The sequence below is a fragment of the Diadema antillarum genome, unplaced genomic scaffold (assembly GCF_040938485.1).
Source record: "Diadema antillarum isolate AM-2024a unplaced genomic scaffold, OU_Dant_1.0 seq00001189_RagTag, whole genome shotgun sequence".
Lineage (NCBI taxonomy): Eukaryota > Metazoa > Echinodermata > Echinoidea > Diadematoida > Diadematidae > Diadema > Diadema antillarum.
The window spans coordinates 349,165-372,775 of NW_027271987.1; the positions used below are offsets into that span (position 1 = coordinate 349,165).

At 37.6% G+C, this 23,611-nt stretch overlaps 1 protein-coding gene across 1 annotated transcript in view; it reads right to left on the minus strand.

The window, feature by feature from the left end:
• Positions 1–23,611, minus strand: part of LOC139744549 (contactin-2-like) — a 123,287-nt gene that overhangs the window by 32,918 nt on the left and 66,758 nt on the right. Inside the window, exons 4-6 of the mRNA XM_071654984.1 lie at positions 9,461–9,572; positions 8,281–8,568; positions 7,680–7,778 (exon numbers count right to left, since the gene is read on the minus strand). Coding sequence (XP_071511085.1) covers positions 7,680–7,778; positions 8,281–8,568; positions 9,461–9,518 — 445 coding nt within the window. The 5' untranslated portion in view covers positions 9,519–9,572. The remainder of the gene's footprint in view (positions 1–7,679; positions 7,779–8,280; positions 8,569–9,460; positions 9,573–23,611) is intronic.

Below are 23,611 nucleotides of genomic sequence, written 5' to 3' on the forward strand. Positions count from 1 at the left end.
GAACTACAAAGCTGATACAATCACTGCAAAACATAAAATATGGTACTATCCTATATCTGCTGTGCTTTTACTACTCTACCAAGAATTCATTATCTACAGTTCCAATATTTCTGGTATATAGGATGGAATCTAATTGATATTTTTCATCTAGAATTTTCTGTAGACAAACTGATTTATATAGATATATAGATATATATCTTTTAAATTCTATTTATTTTTTTATATTTAATTTTATTTTTTTTCCATTTCACAATTACTTGGTTTAACTTTATATCTACAAATAGTTAAACACAAATCAAACACTGTCTTTAGAGTAGAAAAAGACAAGTCATAGAAAAGCTCTTCTACAAATGTTTTGTCTGGCTAAAAGACTTGCAGACCACATAATCTGCCCACAAATATAAAAGATCCCAGTACACTTCACACACCATTTATGAACATTTGAAAGTATGTCATCTCAACAACAAGATGAAAAAAGAAATCAAATTTGAAATAGTCACTCTGAAGAGAGTTCTAGGCAGAACAATATTTGGTAAGATTATTATCATGGATTAATAACTCATACAGAACAGTATTATTCCAAATCTCACTTCAAGAGATATATCAGTGCAGTTACAAGGTGTGAAGCAAAAAGCAATGAAGATGAAAACACCTCCAAGAATGAGAAGATATGATGAACTGCTGATTAAATGTTTCACTGAAACAGGTAAATGCAGTCTTCAAGATACATTCTCAGAGATAGAAGTATAAATGGCATTGCTTTAATCTAATGCCTACAGCCTGTGAAGTACTTAGACAAGATGCCCAAACTAGACGTTACTGCTCAGTCTCTTCACGTGCAAAGGGGAGGGAATGAAAGATGAGACATTGAAGAAAGAGAAAGACACACACATACACACACACAGACAGATACAAATATAGATACAGAGAGACAGACAGATATAGGTAGATATAGAGAGGAAGATATACACAGACAGACAGACAGACAGATACAGAGAGGCAGATATAGATACAGAGAGACAGACAGATATAGGTAGATATAGAGAGGAAGATATACACAGACAGACAGACAGACAGATACAGAGAGGCAGATATAGATACAGAGAGACAGACAGATATAGGCAGACAGAGACAAACAGACAGACAGACAGATACAAGAAAGCACAAATAGTCCTATTCTTGCATTCAACATTCAGAAAGGATAGATGTGATATGGCTATGTTCTAGCATGGAGGTACAAAGAGTTTCCACCTCTATGGTTCTAGGACACAAGGAACGACAAATGATGCTCTTTTTAAATCTTGCTGCAGAAGATTCTGATGTATGAAGACAAGCAAGGAGCTGAAAATGCAAGCTATGCTGATTAGATTTGGTGGTACAGCCATGACCTCCATAATAGGGATCAAAGAAGATTTGCTATATTCTGAATTTGAGTACCTCTTCAGCCAAAGAAATGATGGAAATCAGCCGAGAATGATCCCTATGTTGGTATTGGCTCATCATAGATAGATAAAATCTCATTGCATACATCATGCATACTGTAATTGATTGAGCCAGCACTGGTGAGAAAGATATCAGTATGAATATATAATTAAAACCAATCTGCAGCAGCTACTCTGAATACTAAGTTGGGATCCAATGATAAGGACCCTAAACAGGCCTCAGTCATTCTAATTTATGATATGCAGACTGATGAAGAACACAGGCTTTGGGGACAAATAGCTTTCAGGACCAAACACAAAGTGGTAAAGGGATTTGGGGCCTCTCATTCATATGGCAACTATAGTATTGGAAACTTTCAGCTATAAAACAACCAATGGCTGTGGATGTGCATTTCAACCAAAGTTATGACAGTTGCTACATTTTCAAACTGCATACTTTATTAGCCTATTGATGTAATTGGGCTCGGACATTTCAAACATTAAGGGCCTGGAGAAGTGCGCTCCCAATGCATTTACTGCCACTTCTTTCATAATCACATTTGTTTATGCAAGGTGAAATGAGTTCCTTCAAATGACACAGACAACTTCTCATGTTGCATATTAAAACGGAAAGTGGAAATCAGATAAAGATAACTTAATGATATTGGTTGGCCCTGGATAAATAAAACACATGTGAGAGCTTTGCAGAAAACTGTTCCACTAAAGATGATCGGTAGGCTGGTTCTAAAGACCAATATCTGTTTGATGTCCTATAAACTATTATTTGTGACTGTGACCATACAGATAATGATGGATGTACTTTTTCTCATCTATTTTTGACTTCACATAAAAGAAGACATGAAGGACTCTTCAATAAGGCCTGTCTGCCTCTTGTGGATGTGAATTTAAACCCATGTGACAGCTGACCATAGAAAAGTCATACAGCCAGTCCAATTCACAACACTAACTAATGCTGTGAAATTTCTAGAACTCGTACGACAACAAACCTAAAACATTGTAGTTATGCTAATGCATGATATCTACAAGTAAAATACTTCTTTCAATTACGTTACATAAATTTTGTTGAGCTTGCTTTCTCATGCATGATGAAGCTGCAGGCAAATTTTGATGGAGTACAGCAAATTTTGTACAAATGGATGAGTAGATAAATTAAATACCTAGTAGTAATCAAATTACATTGTGTATGCTTATTTCTACTTAGCCATAGAGTAGCAGTCAACTGTAAGAGTGGATATTTTTGTGTGACTAATTTTTCGCGCTCCGCCGGGTAAGAAGAGTTTCGCGTGTTTTTAATTCCGCGGAATCAAGACATCAACTACTGGAATATATGGCAAGCGAAAATATTCCCATGCTTTTATTTTCGCACTAGTTTCTGGTTGCGTCAAAATGCACAAAAATTTCAACAACGGGAAAATTTCCACTTTTACAGTACTTTATCAGTGATGATTCTGACTTAACATTTCAAGGGTAAAGGCAGTTGAGAGAACTGTTTGATTAGGGTATGGCAAGCACACACACACATTCTGATGATCACATTAGTGTTCTTACTGTCTCTCTTTAGCTTTGATGTCTTTGATTTTTGCCATTTGAAGTCACATTCGTGAAAACATTGACTTGTCGCTTCGTAGGGAGTCTGAACACCAAATAACATGGTATTTCCCCAGAAAGCAACAAGCCAACTAAAGACATAATTTGTGAATGTGGTGTGGATGACATATTGCACAGACAAGCAGTGTAACAATGAAATGGCTATGAACAAGAAACTGCCTACACAACTATAACCAGTGGTAATACTAAATGTTTACTTATCATTAAATACACCACTCATAATGTAAGATTTTTTGAATTTTTTTTTTTAAAATTCCAAAACAAGCTACACTACTAGCCCATACCATACATCTAAGTAATGGCATGAAGAAAATACTGAGCTATATAAGGTTTCTATATATCCTCTCTCTTGAGGGGGGGGGGGGGGGGGGGAGGAATAGAAAAAAAGAACTACAACAGTAATTACAGCTTACAAAGATCATAGAAATGTTACCTCAAAGAGAGGATAAAAATAGAGTTGGAAAACAAGTTCATGAAAAGTGATCATTGTAGTATACAATTACAGTAACTAAGAAAAATGATAAAACAAAACGGACAAGAAAACAATAAACAACTAAAAATGTAAACTGCAACAACATAACACATATCATACATAAATAAAAATAATACAAAACAGAAACAAAGAACAAAAGGTGGGGAAGAACACTATTCATTACCAAAATTACATGTAAACTAAATGTCCACAAAAACTGCAAAAAAAAAAAAGCAACAAAAAAAGAGAAAAAACAACGAGCAAGACCAGTGTTATCCAAAGAAAACTGACAGAAGAAAAAAATCGAAGAAAGGGATACCTTTGCCAGGTCTAAAATGAAATATGGGGGTGGGGAATACTGTTTTTATTTTCTCCTCACAATTATGATGAAAGGCTTTTATTACCCTTTCTGTTGTGCAATACAAAAGCTTAAAACATTCTGCAATATCAGAGGATTTTGAAACTCAAGAGTAAACAAATATTTCCTATGTAATACCTGTCATTCTCAAGCTACGGTATGGCACCATATACATATATATATGGACCATACCATATATAAATATGTTTTCGGCATGTCCATTTTCACAACATTCGCCAGCTGAACCATATTCGCAAAAATATTGCCTCACATGACCAAATGTGCTGTAACAGTATTTTGTACGAAGGGTGGGATTTTTTTTTTTCCATTCCATCAAAGTAATTCCTGATAGTGAATTTAATCACTCACAAAATTGCCTGACTAGTCCCCATTCACAAAGTACCATACTTGTGAAAAAAGAGAAATGGCACTGATACTTATGTGAACACTACTGATGGAGACAAGTTGTTTGTGGTACACTGATATGAAGCTACAGCAAGCTGTATTCAATTCTAGCTTCAAGCAATGGTGCTGAACATTGTTTTAGCAATATACACAATGTAAGACACTGTGATGATGCGGAATGATTTCACAATATCCTCCTATCTACACACAATGCTCTATGATGATGGCTGGGGAAGACTCAACTGTAAATTAGCTATCAAAACAAAAAACAGAACTATCTACTTGGCATATCACAAATCAGGTTCTTTGTCACTGATGCATTTTCATTTACACGATTGAAGCTTCTACAAGCAAACATTAACCCAATTTGATCTTGCATCCATTCTTTGTCAAGAAAATGATGGTATTAAGCGATACAGGCTGTTAAACCATAGCTGGCATCAAAAAGCGTTGGGATTACATCTTTGACAGATGACATGAGGAACTGAAGTGCCACTTTTTTCCTTCAAGTATCTTTTAACTTATATCTTCCTAGAGAGACTAGCTTAAGAAAATTTGTGTGTTTAATTGAAAGTTATATCAGAGAGGTACGAAATGATTCTCAAGAATTAATCAGTAATTCTTGCTCATAATGGTGGGCTTATTGTGTGCAACTTTCTTACACAAATAACTGACAACTTAGCTTGGCGTGACAGTTTTACTAACAATATAAAAGATAAATCCTCACACAGGTCATGCGACTTTTTGATGAATACACTTCAATGTGCCAGGAATATTTATCGCGAAACATATTTCCAGTACAGGTGTATTCTACTTGGTCAAGCTTCCTGTATATTTCAAACAGGAATATCACAAAGAAGAAGTGTATACTTCTTTGAAGCTCAAACAGGCTTCCACTAAACAATATATCACATCATCATTGTTACAGGAAAACATGCCCTGGGTGGCGTTTCTGTTGACTGGATTTATTGTTGACAACAGAGAAAATAATCCCTCATAAAGTGTAATGACTCCCCTTATTTTTGACAATGAGCTTAAAATCCAAAAATATCCTTCAAAGCTGAGATGGTCCATTTCACTTCAGTTGGAGGAATCCATATCACATACAGTCATATCAATCATTGTAGGCAAGGTTTTAGACAAAACATTAAATGTCATGGATGGTTAGTGCTGGTGTACATGTCACTTTTGCCAGCATCCATGCATGTGGAGTTTGTGCTATACTTGACTGGATGCATCGAAACTCACACTCTCTGTGCGTTGATAAACATTACCAGTACATTTCAATATAAAGGTCGGATCTTTAGAGCACGCTTCTACTTGGAAGCTAGCACTGCAGTCCGTACCCAACCAGGTGCTATCACTGCCTATATTACGATCAGAAGCATGAAGTATAGTCACTGTCCATGCAGTATGGCATGTAGAAAGGAGAGATGAAAGAAAGAAAGAGACAGACAGACAGACAGAGAGACCTACATAGCACAAAGTATATATTGTCATTGAGAGGCCAAGCAAAGATGAAAAACCTCGTCAGGATGTCATCACATTGTACAAGTACACACTTTATTGTTTTAACCCTTTCTGTGTGAGGGATTTTGGAATGTGTGTACAACACTATGGGGTTTACTGTGCCAATTGACACTCAAAGCACACCAGAGGTTAATAGCATCAAAAAGTCTTATTTTCAATGAAATCAAAGTTATATGCCCTCTTGAGCAAAGACAGCTTGAACAGTTAAATTTGTACCAAATGCAAACTACATGAAGTAAGTTAACTCTGCAAGACATACAAAGCCAAGTTCATAATGTGTTATCTAAACACTGTACAGGTTTGGACAAGTTTTTCTTGACAACTTACTATACTATTTATGTATGTAGGTCAACTCAGTAAAGTAGAAATAATGAGAGAGAGAGAGAGAGACTGCAAAGAAAGGAGAAGTATGAATGTCATGGGAGGGGAGTAGAGTGGTGAATGAGGATGAACAAACTCTATAAAACTGTCAGACAAACTGTGATGTTAGTTGTCTAGTGATGAGATGCATGATGCATCATGGGACAGACAGAAACAGACAAGGACTTCTTGTACAAACCCTCTGTTTACAGCACGGAACCATTCAGTGGTCCAGGATCCACAAAAATATTGAGGAAAAAAAGGAGGAAAAAAAAGGGTGCATCCAAGATGAAAAGTGTAATGGGTGCAGAGGAAAAAAATAAATAAATAAAACTCGTCAAGAAGTTCCCCTCTGGATACTAGTATTACATGAAGAAGGAAATATCCTGCATATCATCATATTGTTTTATAACCATTCCACAATTTAAGTAAGGATGCCTCTTTTGCTTTCGTGATATTTGCACAGTGAAGGCTTTTTAGTATTCACTCTGGTACAATATGCTTAATACTTATTTCTTTCACATATCGTTCTCTGGACTGCAGGGGACAAAATCCATCCCAGAATTAATAGAGCTCAAACTAGTTTCAGACTCTGCCCTTTGAACATATAACACAAAAAAAAACTAAAAAAACTAAAAAAACAAAAAAAAAAACAGAGAGAAGATAGTGCACACACTATCATATCATGTTGTACCAGACTGACATAACATAAAGAATAATTGACTGAATAAAATGAACCCAGGGAAAGCTCTCTGTATCCTGAATACTCCAATCACAATATGCTTGAAGATGACTTCACATGATGAAATTGACAAAATGTAATGGACAAATTGTAGTGTTATTCTTAGAAAATGGATGTAGACAAATTCTACACAATCATGCCTAATAGTCACTAAACACAACAGAAAATAAAAAATAATTCACCTATAGGTTGTAGAACAAGGAATACCATTTCACAGAAGTATATATTTGACAATATATTATGTAACTTATATTGTGCCAAATCCACTCTATAGAGTGCTCAAGGCGCATATACATATTTACATGTGACGCAAATTTTGATTGGCATTAACATACATTCCATGATCAGCTCCTAATAGCCAATCGTGGTATGCTTACCAGATTGCAGGACGATGGGAACGCAGCATTACAAGAGAGGCTGATTGATTGACGACCAACACAGCTTAATTTTTAAAGAATTACCTCATATTAATGCCAAAAATCAATCAGTGATGGTATACATACAAGGCTCCTAAAGGATGGTCAGGTGTTAAGCAATCAAATCCCAGAGCTGAGTGATGGACAGTCAAAAATCTCATTGGCCAACCTGTTTCATAGGTGTGATATCTCGCTTAGAAGATTCCGTAAACATTTATCAGATTTTTCTGGTAGGATATTACAACAGATGAAGCTGGTTGCTAAAATTTACCAACACTGAAAATTGAATGTGTATGGAGGAGTAGAAAGTTGAGTATGGACTGCAGAGTGAGGGCAGTCTTCATACCTGGGAAATGATCAGGTGGATTGCAACTCAGGCACTGCCCTTCATCAACTGTGAGCACTTCATTAAGCGTTTCAGTAGGGTTGGAGTAGCTCTCCACATCTGCAACAAATCAAAGAGACAAAAACATAAATCAAGATATGGTGAGTGGTCTGCATTTGACTTACAGCCTGACAGACAAGCCATTTACTACGACTGTCTTTGTGTAGCGCCCTCTATAGTTTCTTTCATTTCAGTGTCAAACAGCTTCAGAAAAATCTGACCACACATGTACCATACTCTTGAATATACAGTATCTGGTGCCTTGCATACAGTAGTAACTAATAACTGGTGAACAAATGGCTGGTTCATCACTGTTAATGAATTTGAATACATGATAAAGCTAATTTCTGAAAGTATCATGTGCAACAGAAGTGACATAAAATGGTCTCTAATGGTGTCATTGATGGTCCTGTTGCAAAGAAGTTTTAGTTGTAATCTAGTCCAAATTGTAAACAAAAAAAATGCAAATGACAACCCAAGATATGCTAGGTTTTGATTATCAGAAACTGAGTTGGACTCATAATTACAGTATTTGGGGGGAATAGAATTGACAAAGCCTTACATGCAATGGTGAGTCTGGCAGGCAAGCTGCGTACATCACCCACTCCGTTGGACACATAGCACACGTACAACCCCTCGTCCTCTGGCCTCTCGGGGTCGCTGATGGTCAGTGTGCTACTGATACTCAGCCGACTGTTCGTTGCCATGCTTAGCTCTACATCATTGAATGTCCAGCGGTAGGTCAGGGGCTCATCCCCATCTGCCCGGCACTGTAGCTGGACATTCTGGAGGTTGGCCGAGCTGTCGAAGACAGTGTCTGTTGGCTGTAGCGTCAAGATTGGACCAGTGGCTGTAGGGAGAGGTGAAGTGAGACAAGACAGTCAACCTTAGAATGCAGTGTAACATATACACAGTCTTATTGTAGTAATGTATCTGCAATGCCTACAAAGGTACACACCACTGATGCACAAAGTGCGTTGGTGAGCACATCTGAGACAAACAGCACCATTACACCTGAAAGCATTAGATAACCACAGCAGCTAAGACTTACAGCCAGAATTTGACACTGGAAGCTATCTGAAAATATCTAGCAAATACAACAAGTACTTCCTTTTATTCATTATGAAATCATGTTGGAGGAGATAAGCTGAGGTAAAATGACAACACTCAATTGAGACCCACATATTTAAAAAAAAAAGACAACTGACATGCCCATTTTTTATTTGGCTTAAAAATAATTTGGTCTTGAAATGCTAGCCCCTTGTAATCAAATCCATGTCAAAGTTTTTAGCACAAATGGATATGGTTATGCTTCCTGCGACAAGAATTTAAAAAAAAAAATCAAATTTCTCCTTACTTACTTACTTATTCATCAAATTTATTACAGTAGCACTGTGGACTCCATGGACTTGATAAGTTGAACTCATCACCAATGACAAGCTACAATGAGCCTCAATTAACAATGTGATGTTGGTTAATGTTGACCTTGGTCTGACACAGGTATAAGGACCAGGCATCGGATGCCAGTCAAGTCTATTGCTCTACAGGCATTCTTATGAAAACAATAACTGCACATGTGAAACATCTATCTCATGGTCTCTAACCAGTATGCAGGTCTATGGACTGACTGAAAAGCAATGCAAGTATAGACACTTATAGGGGTTATCCAATTCTGGAATTTAATGCTACTTTGCAGGCTTGACTGAAGATTTTGCTTGAAAATGGTTTTCTGAGCTTCATACCTGCATCGACTCTGACCCACATCAAGGTGGCAAGAAACAGGCACACGTAAGACAGCATCCTGGCCAATCTTTGAATTTCTTATCTCTTCTTGTCCAATGTCAGCAGACCTGTCTAGTGGAACAATGATACAAATAAATAGATTAAAAGTGAAAATACCAAGTCAATTAACCCGTTGAGGACGAGTCCCGAGTATACTCGGGCAAGCGTCTATGGGAAATGCATGTTGTAGCAACATCAAACCGTCCTCAACGGGTTAAGGATAATTCAGCTTATAGGTGACAATCTAGCTCTCTGCAAAAACAGAGTTGGGATAATATTAACCTGACTCGAGTACTTGAGTACTAGCAGTAGCAGCAAATAGTTGTAGCAGTTGCACATCAGTATCATTTGCCATGATTGCAATAAAACAGTCTTGTCGGACACACACAAAAGTATGTCTTTCTCCTAACTTAATCAAAGAAATAGAATGACACATTCCCTTCAATGATTGGTGTATTCTGATGGCAGCGAGGTGAACAAGCAAAATAAAAGAAGTGATGATGAAAAGTGTGCAATGAGAGATCATATAAATTGGCACAGGATTAATAGAGAGACATAGCAATTGTGAAAGGGGCTCCCAGTAAACTTGACAGAGATTTGGCATGAATTTAATAAGAGTGATGGGTAAGATTAAAGTTTATGAGCTCTTCAGTTTGTAATGATGCCAACCCAAACTCATGGATTGGAGCCACTGAGAACTGTCAAACCAGAAATTTTCATGCACATGAACTTTCACAAATTTTTGCGTTTTGGAGGAGCGAAGATTCATGAAAGTAAAATGCATGTGAAAGTGTTCGTCTACCCAATGCATTGAATGCCAGTGGCAAATTATGAAAGTTTCATGCTTTAGACAGACTCTTTCCTATTCAATAAGTGGGAAACATAACTTTTTACATGACAGAAAATTAATAACAATCATTTAAAACTTGTCTCAACTGGAGGGCTTTCCTGAATTACTTCTCTTCTTATGCTACTTAAATTGCATATTGGTAGCAATGAGGGATTTTCTCCATCAGAACTATTCAATCACAAAAAAAGAAAAACAATGCTATAAAAATCAACATGAAAATACACGGCTATGCACAGCTTGGTCTACGGTTGCTCTATTCTTGCTCTCATGTTGCTCATGTTTCTACATTTCAAAAGTTATATTCTAAGAGATGCTTAAAAGTCACTTTTCAAACTTAAACAAGAAAGCATAGATCTGCCAGTGATCAAGTTTGATGAATGCAATGCAGATGCTGGATATGTTTTCATCTGATATATCTACACAAATAATAAGCGTGGCAAGTGTATGACATAACGTCTGATGTCTGGTGATTTCACAGTAGTATCTTAGGAAGATAGATTGGATAAACCACCTGAAGACCATCACCTCAAAATAACATGACATTACATCATATGAATAAGGTGTCTGTGGTACTGAGGGAGGTACGTGAAAAGTGTGAGATGGCCAATCTGTTACAGCTTCTAGAAGCAAGTCCTATACATAAGGCATTATCTTGAGGACCTAGATGTTAACCGCTCTCTTTCTACGGGGTTAATGCCTTTTTTCCTCTCAACAGAGAAGAGGTAGAGTGAGTGGAGTACCCTTTGTTCTGATACAGCTTGATCATCTACAAAGGAGATATCTATGATGCCAAATAACTTCAAGTAAGCTTTGTATAAAACAAACCAGAACAGCCAACGAAGAACATATCTTAAAGTTTTTCTTGTTTATTTATTTATTTTTTTTAATTTTCTATTTTTTTTTCTACCTTATATACTCGAGCAGGTGTCTATGGGGAATGTGTACATAGCAGAATCAGCCCGTCCTCAATGAGTTAAAACACAAACAAACAAAATACTAATACACATGCAAATTAAATGGCTACACTTTGATGCATGGTCTATGTTCAAATGCATACATATCTGTACACATCATTATTCATCATATAAACATAAAACACATTCTTTTGCATTTATTTAATTCTTGAATAAATTTCATCACAATTATGATCTACAATGCATAGATACTACACCTTATCAACACTAAATGGGGACATTTTTCCACAAATCACAAGCTACAAGATATTCTGCTGCCATGAGCTACCATAAACATTTCACGGCAATCAAGGCTACCATGTTTGCTACCATGACGCAAGTCTTTGACACAGCTTCTCTTGGTGAATTGCAAGAAATGTATGCAGATTCTAGTGTACATCACATATAAAATGATTTATAACGTAGCATTACAGGACAAGTTCACCTTCATAGACATGTGGGTTGAGTGAATGCAGCAATATTAGTAGAACACATCAGTGAGAGTTTGAGCAAAATCGGACAATCCGTTAAAAAGTTATGAATTTTTGAAGTTTCTGCTCAGTCACGGCTGGATGAAAAGATTACTTTAGCTTGTGATGTCACATGAGTACAACGATATAAAGAAAGAATAAAGAAAATTCAACATACTTCCATTTTTCTCGCATAACAAAAGAACACTCGACTTCTCTTTTTCAGAAGGCAGGGGGAATAATATTACCCTTAACATACGTCAGTAGCAAGTCGAAGAAATGTGCACTTTATTCAAAAAGTAAAGTTTTGTGAAATTCTCTTTTTATTTTCCTTATATAGTTGTACGCATGTGACATCATACTCTGTAGTAGTCTTCTCTTCCAGCAGTGACTGCGCAGATACTTAAAATATTCGTAACTTTTGAACGGATTGTCCAATTTTCCTCAAACTTTCACTGATGTGTTCTACTAATATTGCTGCATTCTCTCAATCCTTATGTATATGAAGGTGGACTTGTCCTTTAAATCATACATTTATCTTTGAGGTTGCTTTCTTTAATTCTTTAGATGCTGCACAAGAATCATGTGCTGTGATAGATATTCTTCTCAATCTTAATGGTAGAACATAATATGTATGACCCCATTCTACATGCTCACCTCCTCCCCCCCCCCAAAAAAAAAAAATAAAGAAATAAGAAGAATTTGAGCCTCATGAAATCCACTTAACATACTTCACTGCATGATGACAGAATCTCTGTGATTCTCATGAGATTAGCATCATTACTGAATCCACACAAATTAGCTTGGGAGTGTTGTAGTGGAGGTGAAGACGGATAGCTTCTTAGTAAAGTTGACGGCATCTTGGACCAAACATACCATCTGCTAAGACTATGAGCTGTAACCAGAGACCTATGCTCAGCGGAGACAAAGACAATTAACCTCATCACTCACTGCTTGGGAGAAAGGGTGTTCCGACTTTGATTTCTTGCATTTAATAACTTGGTTCCTACTTTTAAATATCACTTTGTGACATCCCTCATGATAACACACCACTCACACATTATTTGTACAAACATCATCCACGCCTCACTAGTTTCATGACACCACAGTGAACTGCATTTTGATGCACTCCACTGCCAAACCGCTGGGAGTCGTCATAGATGCTGTATGTACACTGATTGTTGCTGGAATATCAATTACTAGTCAGACAGAGATGTGATCAGACTCGAGATAGTAATGAGGCTGGACAAACTAATTACGTTTTAATTGGTCTGTGGGAATGGGAGTTAGCCAATGATACCAACATCAGCATGATAAATAGGAGCTTGAGTCATGTAGAGTCATATTAGATGTAGCAATACAACCATGGCTATCTACGTGCATATTGTCAGAGCATAGTGATAGATCTTGAATACTTTATCCTCAAGATCATTTTTCTTTTGTTTTATCAAGTGCCTATCCAGCTGACCCGATACTTACATTACAACCAATTCTGTCATCTATATAATATCAATCTTATGATCCTCACTCCATTGTTCCAGGATAAACTATCATTCCTAATTGAAGTCACTTTCCTGTTCTTTATGTGCCCATGTTTTTCATCTTCCTCCATGTAGCTCATTGCAAGTGATCCTTTCAGACATAACAATGAGGGACACTATTTCTGCCCTGGGTGGAGAAATTTTCAAAACCTAAAATCCATACAGGTTTCCTGATGTATTCAATGCCCATCCACTTGACATGATTAATAACTTACAGCCAATTCTGCCATCTCGTGGTACATATCAATCTTACGATTCTCACTCCATTGTTTCAGAGTAAGCTATTATTCCTAATTGAAGTCACTTTCCTGTTCTTTATGTGCCCATGTTTTTCATCTTCCTCCATGTAGCTCATTGCAAGTGATCCTTTCAGACATAACAATGAGGGACACTATTTCTGCCCTGGGTGGAGAAATTTTCAAAACCTAAAATCCATACAGGTTTCCTGATGTATTCAATGCCCATCCACTTGACATGATTAATAACTTACAGCCAATTCTGCCATCTCGTGGTACATATCAATCTTACGATTCTCACTCCATTGTTTCAGAGTAAGCTATTATTCCTAATTGAAGTCACTTTCCTGTTCTTTATGTGCCCATGTTTTTCATCTTCCTCCATATAGCTCATTGCAAGTGCTCCTTTCAGACATAACAATGGAGGACACTATTTCTGCCCTGGGTGGAGAAATTTTCGAAACCTAAAATCCATACAGGTTTCATGTTGCATCCAATGCCCACCCACCTGACACGATTACTTAACTTACAGCCAATTGTGTCATCTGGTGATTAATATCAATCTTATGATCTTCACTCCATTGTTCCAGAATACACTATAATTCCTATTTGAAGCCAGTTTCCTGTTCTTTATGTGCCAATGTATGTCATCTTCCCCCATGTAGCTCATTGCAAGTGCTCCTTGTGGACATTACAATGGAGGACACTTTTTCTGCCCTGGGTGGAGAAATCTTAGAACACCTCAAGTCCATACAGGTTTCATGTTACAGGGATTCAGATCAATTTTTGCCCCTGTGTGACAGATCACTTCTCATCATCTCACACTTCTGTTCATATGTCTCCCCTCTCCCACCCCTTATCATGTTTCAGGGAGATGCCTTTCGTCTTCTCTTGGTATCTAGTTGCCATGGCGATACTCAGGGTGTGAAAGAGAAGACAGTGTCAGACAAAGAACCAGAGAGACACATCTGTTCTTGGAAGATACCTTTGTATGCTGGAGACTAAAACTGTTAGGTATAAAAGATTGATCTTACAAATGAAATTGTTTTTCGTCATAATTGCTTTCAGCATTAGCAAACTTCATATTCAAACGAAAGCTAAAGGCACAAAACACTGAATTGCCATTTTTCAAAAAGAGAAAGAGAGAGATGGCGGGGGCTACATACTTCAGTTTGCATTTTTTTCCAATGTGAAGACTTGCAATTATTGAGGGTAGGGTTATCACAATTGATTAATTTGTATCTTGTGAGGAAAACAAGGCCCTGTGCAAATGACGTTGTCGACTAGGCAGACAATTAGTCTGCTTTCAGGGTAGATTATTTTATCAAGCTCTGCACTCATTGCATCTTTCTTTCTTTTTTCCCTCTCTCTCCCTTTCCATTTCACAGATCTCTCTTATCATTAGATATAAATGTAAATGAGCTCCTCGAAAAGAGTTAAACTAGTGTTTCATCAGGGACGTTACAATAAAGTGATCATGACAATGACACCCACACAGCAGCACAAGTGAACTCATGCTCAAACATTCTTTATATTTGACTTTGCACATAAAGTTCCTTGATTCTTTAAATCTCATTACACTTGTCTTCACACAACACTACTTTCTCGTTAGGATTAGATTTCCCTCAACTTTCCAATGAACATTTTCCAAAAAATAAAAATGTTGATCATATGAATCTATTTTTTTTCTTTTTGCAGTATGTGATTGTGACCTATGAAATCAAAAACCCCAGTTTTTAGAAGTCACCTTGCCTTATGTAAGACAAAGAGATGATACAGGGAGTAATTTTCCTGGTATTGCATATGTAGCAATTTGCTACGCATTTTGGTACGACTGATATACAAAATGTCATTGCATAGCCATTTCATCACATAGACTTGTACACAATTTTGTTCAAAATGTAAGTCCATCAACTATGAAAAGTGCTATTCAATTTCGAGAAGGAAAATTAATCCCTGAGATATTAATAAAATTGCCTGGAGAGGAGACTACAGACTTCTGCATTTCATCCAGTGGACAGAGACTGGATTGGACGTTGGAATGAAGAGACCATTGCTCCTTGCTGAAGGATAAGGCACATAATTTAGCATTTGTTGACAGCAATGTTTATGTCTTCTGTCCCCTTGTATGGCATGTAAGATATCTGAGGAAGACAGTGAAATGCTAGCTTACTTCTGCATGATGCTCCTTTTACTGAAGGTTTTCCATAATATGGACAGTAACTTAGCTTGAAAACATACACTTAAAGCAGTGATAATCTCAAGAACAGACATTTTTCTTCATGACATATGATACCTTAGACACTGCTACATATGACAGATGAGGAAGAAATGAAAGCAATGTGATTCTCTCAGCTGAAAGAGAGAAAAGAAAGTAAATATCAATCTCTAGACGCTAAATCTTCTGATTTTAAATTTAATGTAAATCAACAAAATATCCCTCTCAGTTTAGATTAATTTGCTATATCCTGTGCATTGGCTTATAGTATGCAAATTAAAGTTGATTCCAAGAGAAAAACAGGTTCATCTCAAGTGTCAAAATCGATATATGCCACTGCCCTGGGGCTATGAAACTTTTTATATCTTTCTTTCATCAAATGTAACTGTGACTTAAAAAGAGAAGGAACACACCAACAATTTGTCTTCTTCCATTTTATAGAACAAATGCCATGTCACTGGCCTCTCTGCATTCTGACGCTGTAATACAATTAATCCATTAAAGCAGCGGGGGAAGAGAAAGATGCACAGCATTGTTTGATCTCAGGGATTCTCCTCACAGCACATCTTTTCTTACCAGCCTGCTGAGCACATTACGGCCACATCAAATCAATCTGCTCCTCTGCTGGAAGGAGACCCAAGAATACACAGCACACACACACACTGGCACTATGATAACAGAACCTCATTTCTCTCCTGAGTAAACAGCACTGTGATGACACAAATCACAAGTTTGCCCAGTGTGCCCCGGTCAGATGAAGACGTGGACAGGCATGGTTACCAAAATCCTGACATCGGCAAACGTCCATTAGCCGCTCTGTGGGGCGTCTCCTCACAGGGTGGACATGGATGTGAGATGGAACCCTTCAGCACTGGGGACGTATGTGTGTCTTTTCACTTCACTCTTCTGTGTATTGATAAAGTTCACTTTGTTTTTTCAAGCAGGATTTGATGAAAGAAGAGCAGAAGCTGACCTCAACATGAACATAACACATCCAATGACATGAAATATAAGAAATACAGTTGAACCTCTCGTATCCGGACAAGTCGGGACCGGGGCTCATCCGGATAAGGGATTTGGCCGGATACGGGAGACTCAATGCTTTTATATACATGTACATATACATACACATGTACTGATGTAGCCCATTGTAGTACCATATGTAGTAATGTGTCTACTGCAACCTTTTCATTGTTACACTCAGTAACAGACCCCCAAATAGAGGTTCGTGTTTGCAAGAATGAAATCATTTTCTTTTATAAATTCTTGGGATGATTAACCTAAATGATTATTAAGAAATGTATCAAGTAGATCTTGAAAATAAACAGTACGAGTCGACGAAACTACGCTTCAAAATTCGATCATCACGGCTCGGCAAAGTCAACTATAGCTCGATCGCCGTTGTTAGATGGTCTCCCTCTCTCTCTTTGTGTGTGTACTGTGTGTGAACAATTTTTGAGTGTTCAATATCATTCGTTGCTCAGCCAATGATTCGAAACAATGCATGTCTATCTAGTCATATCGACGGCTGTGTATGGACCTGTATGTGGCAATGCGATATGAGAGGACTCGAGCGCATAATCTGTCCATGTTCTTGCGATGATTTGGGGATGTTTGGGGATGTTAAAATGTCTGAAGGTAAGCAATTTGGAAGGTAATTTGATGCAATGTATGTTAATCATGTTGGAAGTAATATGTAATTCATGTGTGTTTGTGTAGGAGTTCTCAAGGAGTTGGGAATCCCCCTTTCCTCCCATAATTATTTTTTTTTTTAAATTACGGCAAGATTGCGTCCGTATAATAGAGAGATCCAGATAAAGGGAGGCCGGATAAGAGAGGTTCAACTGTACTGTCCTTGCTGAACATTTCCAAGGGGTAACAACAGCAGAAATATTTTGGGCTACAATAAGCCATCAGTGGTAAATAATGAAAATACATAGAAAAAAACCCCCCCAAAAGCTAACATCTAATCAAACAAACCTTTCCCAAGACCTGTAATAGAGGGGATTCTCATGCAGGCTCATACAATGAAATTCATTCCACTAACTGAAGCAATGCTTTGATCATGGCGACACCACCAATCTCACTTAACCCGTTAAGGACGGGCTGATTTTGCTACAACACAAAGTTCCCATAGACACCTACCCAAGTATTCTCGGGATTTGTCTTCAACGGGCTAAAGGACAAGCTGATTTTGCTACAGCACACGTTTCACCTAGACACCTGCCTGAGTATACTCGGGACTAGTCTTTGATGAATGGTTGCAAAAGGTGTTTGCCAATCCTACGGCCATTATAGCGACTTCACACCAAGGATTTTTTATTTCTTCTACTCCTGATGCCATGGGCCAAGTATGCTCATCCACAGCCACACCATCACTGACCACCAGTGTGAAGAACAGATAATGAGATGGTCATTCCGCTGGTGACTAATGACCTAAGTAAATAGATACCCTATGTCTGAAATGCATTGACCCAGTCTGACCACACAAGCTTAAGTATGACTCCTACTATTCCCATCAATGGATGAGTAGACAGTGTGCTAGTGACATCCTAATTGGCTCATTTAGCTTTAGGACACAAACCTTCTTACTTTGGTGACTTAAGATATGGCAGTAGAAGTCTCTCAAGCAGATGGTGCAGGTCTATGAGCAGGCATGCTTTATAACTAGAAAATTTGACTGCATTGATGAAGCCTGCATTATACAAGTATAACAAGCATCAACAATATCCTTCTTTCTTTTTTTTTAAAGGGGGTACAATAGGGTTATATGAAATATTCATAACTAAAGGAGAATTCCACACCAGATAAAAGGTTAGTCTGAAAAGAAAAGAATGTTTGGTTTTTTTTCAAAGAAAAAAACAATGAAAATTTGATCAAAATCAGATACTAATTTTGCAAAACAGTGCTTGTAAAGTTGATATTGATATGAAATGAGTCAGCTGATGATGTCATCACCTCATAATTTTCTACTGATTGTTAAAAAAAAGAGAGGAAACTCCCGACTCAAATTGCTTTCATGTTAATTTCTATCTATTTTGTTGTTTTCATCTTCGAGTATCATGATCATGGAACCAGTATTATTTTTTTTTTTGTCACGATCAAATGCGTGTAAAATCTTTATCTTACCTGCATCTGTTAGTTACTAAGTAAACCATGTCTCAAAGCCATCGTTTATCCTCAATGGTAGTCTTACACAACACCGGTAGTGGTATGGGGTGGACCCAACATACTTGGAGTCTTACTTTGTGACAAACTCAAGTGTAAATGTCTCATGACAGATTTACCAGAATGTGCAACAATCAGAAATATTGCCCCTCCTTCTTTACATACAGTAAGGATTTAATGTCATACCTACACGAATGAAACTAATATCCTATATATACAATCAGAATCATGGTAATAAACAAGCAAGATCAAAAGAGACACTACTTAAATGTGCACATTGCTGATATGAATGTATACCTCATTTCAAGTGACACATTCTCATTGAAATTCTCTATCATAAACTAGCCCGTTGGACATTAAATTTTAGATGCTCCTGTCAGTCAGGTATCACTTTCTCATTGCCCTGGTGTTTATACCAGTGATGACAACCGGTATCAAGCTCCTAATTGGTTTGGGTGGGTCAGGATGGCTCTGAGCTGCCACCATACAAACCACAGTAATAAGCACATATCAGTATAATTGAAATGTGAGCTTGATGAATAGTGCTGAACACACACACACACACACACACACACATTTGCTCATTGTATTAAGAGCCTCTCTGTGACTCACTTTCGGCACCATTATCCTGATTGTTTGATCCACTACAAAGACACAAGTGTACCCACTGGCATTCAGACAGAATACTTGTCGAGGCAACACAGAACAGTTTATCAAATTCTGTACAATGTTTGTATTGCAGATGAGCTGAACAGAGTAAGGCACGACAGAAATGAGTTGAGTACATCTATACAAATATTCTTTCTCTTACTATTTTGGTCTTGCAGATACAGCATGTATCATTTACACAACACAGAGCAATCTTGTGAAGATGTAAAAATACTGTCCTGATTCCATACATGTGAGATACGAGTAGCTGATTTTGTCACACCTTGTAGTAAATTTTCCACTGAGAGCAAGACAAAATGGAGGTAATCATAATACTGTAAAAGTGGATATTTTCGCACGACTAATTTTTCGTGCTTGGCTGGTAAGAAGAGTTTAGCGTGTATTTAATTCCGCGGAATCAAGACATCACGCACAGGAACATATGGCAAGCAAAAATATTCATGTGCTTTTATTTTGTGCTAGTTTCTGCTTGCGCGAAATGCGTGAAAATTTCAACACCGCGAAAATTTCCACTTTTACAGTACTCATCAACCTTACAAAAAGAACATTCCAACATTTGTTCAAACTCCTTGAGCTTTCAAGCCATCTTCCATATCTACTTTGATGCAATGTGCTGAATTTAATATTATTTGCCAAATACTTGCTACTTCTAATTGTATTTCCATGCTTGTGATTGCATTTACCAGATATAAAACGATATGAAATACAATTTAAGTTAAAGCAGATACTGAAAACAGCTAAAAAGAAACTTTTGCTAAAAAGTTCAATACAATGACAAATGCATTACAGATATAGCACATGGATTAAATAAGTGTAGGCCTACTGTGTCGATATGACAAATTCTGCTCCTAGAATTCCCCATTCCTTTTCTTAATGGACAGACATAAACCCATGAACATTTTTTATTACCAGAAATCTTATCTCAATGGAAGTCAAATAAATGATAATAAATATTGCTAAAATTTTCCCACCATTATATCCTTGTTGTTGATGACAGCATGCTGATTACCCCATGTATGAAGCGAGATTAAATGCAATAAGAGTCTGATTGAAGTCTAATTGCATTGACAGGTAGCTCGGCATTCTCTATCTATCTATTCCCATCTTTTCTCTTTCTTTATCCATCTATCCATCTATCTATCTATCTATCTATCTATCTATCTATTTATCTATTAATCCATCTATCTTATATATTGTCTATCTCTTTAGCTCTCCTTGTCTCTTCAGAGACCAAAGGGAAAATTGAAGAATCCCACCATCCATCATCTGATACTCATAATCTATCTATCTATCTATCTATCTATCTATCTATCTATCTATCTATCTATCTATCTATCTATCTAGATCTATCTATCTATCTATCTATCTCTTCATCACTCTTTATCTCTTTCAGTCATTAGAGAAAAAAAACCTACAGAATCCCAGCATCCATCCTCTGATGCACATACTCACCACTCCAAGCTGAACCCACCAATTTGAACGAAGCCCGAGGTACATTAAGAAACCCGAGGTACATTAAACTGTTGCAAATAACCACCATCCCTCTCATATCATCCAGGCAAAGAGATCATATGCATTCATGCAGAAATTGATGTTGACAAATCCACGTATGAGACTACCAACACAATAGCAACTTGGGGCGGATTCGTTTGCAGACTACATCCTTGAGTGTAACGCGGTAATGTCTGTTACATTTAGAGATTGCATTTACCTATTTGGAATTCATTGTAAATGGTGAGATTTATGTGAGAGAGGATCTATATAGGGCTTGGGTGCTAGGCGTGGAGACAGCAATGTCACTAGCAAATTGCTGTGGCTGTAACTCTTGTTTATAGCAGCTGCCAAACTGGGCTGGATTGATAGGTTTAGAGGTCTCTGTAAAGCATTCTTTGCTGAATGCACCTTGATGTACTGGCATGCCTAAGATGTAATGGAAGTGTACAAATTGTTCTGTGACAGGGAAATCCCGATTCACAAAAATCAGACTCGCTATATATATGGCATATGATACAGAAATAGCTTCAATGAGCTGCAGCTTTTCAAGGTAATGTAAAGCCATGCATCCAAAAGAGAGAGAGAGAGAGAGAGCTGGTGTGGTGTGCCAATGTCATTCCAGTGTCAGCTGTGGAGAGGAGCTGCTATCTCTCCACATCTTACAAGCTCTGAAGATTATACAACATGCTGAATGGATGCTGAATGGATGCTGAAAGTGATATTACCCTGCAGACACATTTTAAGGCTAAATCAGTGAAATAACAGCAGAACAGACTTGTAACATATTTCTTAACAAGGTCAGGAAAATGAATGCCTTACGTAACATCTGTGATCATGTAACTCCGATAATTATGCCGGATGTGAACTGAATGGGACTTTCCACGGAGAAGTCTTCTCTTGTCAAAACTGTGCTTACGACAACTGGGCACACAGTTCAGTAACTGTTTCTTTATCAATAAAATTCTTCTTAATATTTTTTTTCTTGTTCTTTGGAGGGGGATATAACTATGTCAGATGAAGAGCAAAAGTTCAGCACTTTACATGAACAGGTACATTTGACTTAAAAGAGGTTTAATGACATCTTCTACATGCACTTCTAAGTTACATTCCTCTAACCATCACACATAAAAGTCAAATGTGCTGCAAAAGCTCTTCCACTCATATACCTACTGAGAACTGCAAGCCTATAACCCAGAGGTGACACTGTATTTCTCTGTCCCAACCTTTTCCCATTCTTCCCTCATTTACAATCCCTGACCTTTAGCGACGTGGAATCACTCACCCTAGACACGTCAAAACACAGCAAAAACCAGCAACTATGGTGATAGGGGGAAGAAAGAGTCAGAAATCTCTTGAGAAAAACAAGCAGTCACATCGATTAGGGGCTAGGGAACCCTACAAATTGTAAATGTCAAAGTTGTTAATGAGGTGGAGGTATACACTGGTTCGCTGCTATCGCAAGCATATGATTCTGCATGTTTTCCTGATTGGTTTATAGTGATACTTGCCTATACTTGACTACAAGAGAAAATATGACCTACTGGAGGAAGTTAAAGTGTATGGCGGCAACAGAAAAGGTGCCACTAAATTGCTTATTACTAAAACATGATTCAGCGTGCCACAACTCAGTGTACCATCATACCGTGAGGTATGACATTGTGTAGTGCCATCATGTTTTTCTAAGATGCGACACACTGCTATCATTGGGGGCCAAATGATGTAGCCATCAGCGAATCACGATCCCAACACCAATTTATTCCTGTTATGAAATGCTCAGCATAATCACAAGAGAAATAATCTTTTTTTTCCCAAAAAAACATGTTACCATAATTTTGGACAGTAATTCAAAAAGACATGATATTGATGGAAAAATACAATCACTTGTGTCAGCAACCTTTTTATCGTACACGTGCATATGACTTTCGATAAGAGTTAACAGAAGCTTGTAAAAATTACCTCTCCATTGAGGATCACTACCATTTAAATACAAATGATAACATGATATCCCACTCCCCCCAAAAAAAACAAAACAAACAAACAAACACATACATCCACACTAATTCCCTTTTCATGCTAGTCACTTGGGCTATCATCTGGGAGATCAAACGAGCAATCAAATGGGGAACATCTGCGAGAAATGTTTTTCATACTAGCGAATGAGCTGCCACTGGAATTTCTCTCAAATGCTCTTCTGCAGTTGAAGTACATGTTAAATGGGGCATGCGCGAAACGGCCTGCAAGACTGGTATGGTAGCCTTTGCTTTTCATCTGCGAGTTCACCCGCAATGCCTTTCATTCTATCGCATCACTCGGAGTTCTCAGGGACACCAACAAGTTTACCAGGGACGGTTCAAGGGTAAGATTTCGGAAAAGTCACCAGGCATTTGACCTAGGATTTTACCCACTATGCCTTTCATGCAACAGTGTCACCCACAACTTCCTGAAACGATCTCAGGTGAACTTTGTTACACATGAAATGGGTATGAGTGACAATCTATCTGGTTCTAAAAGC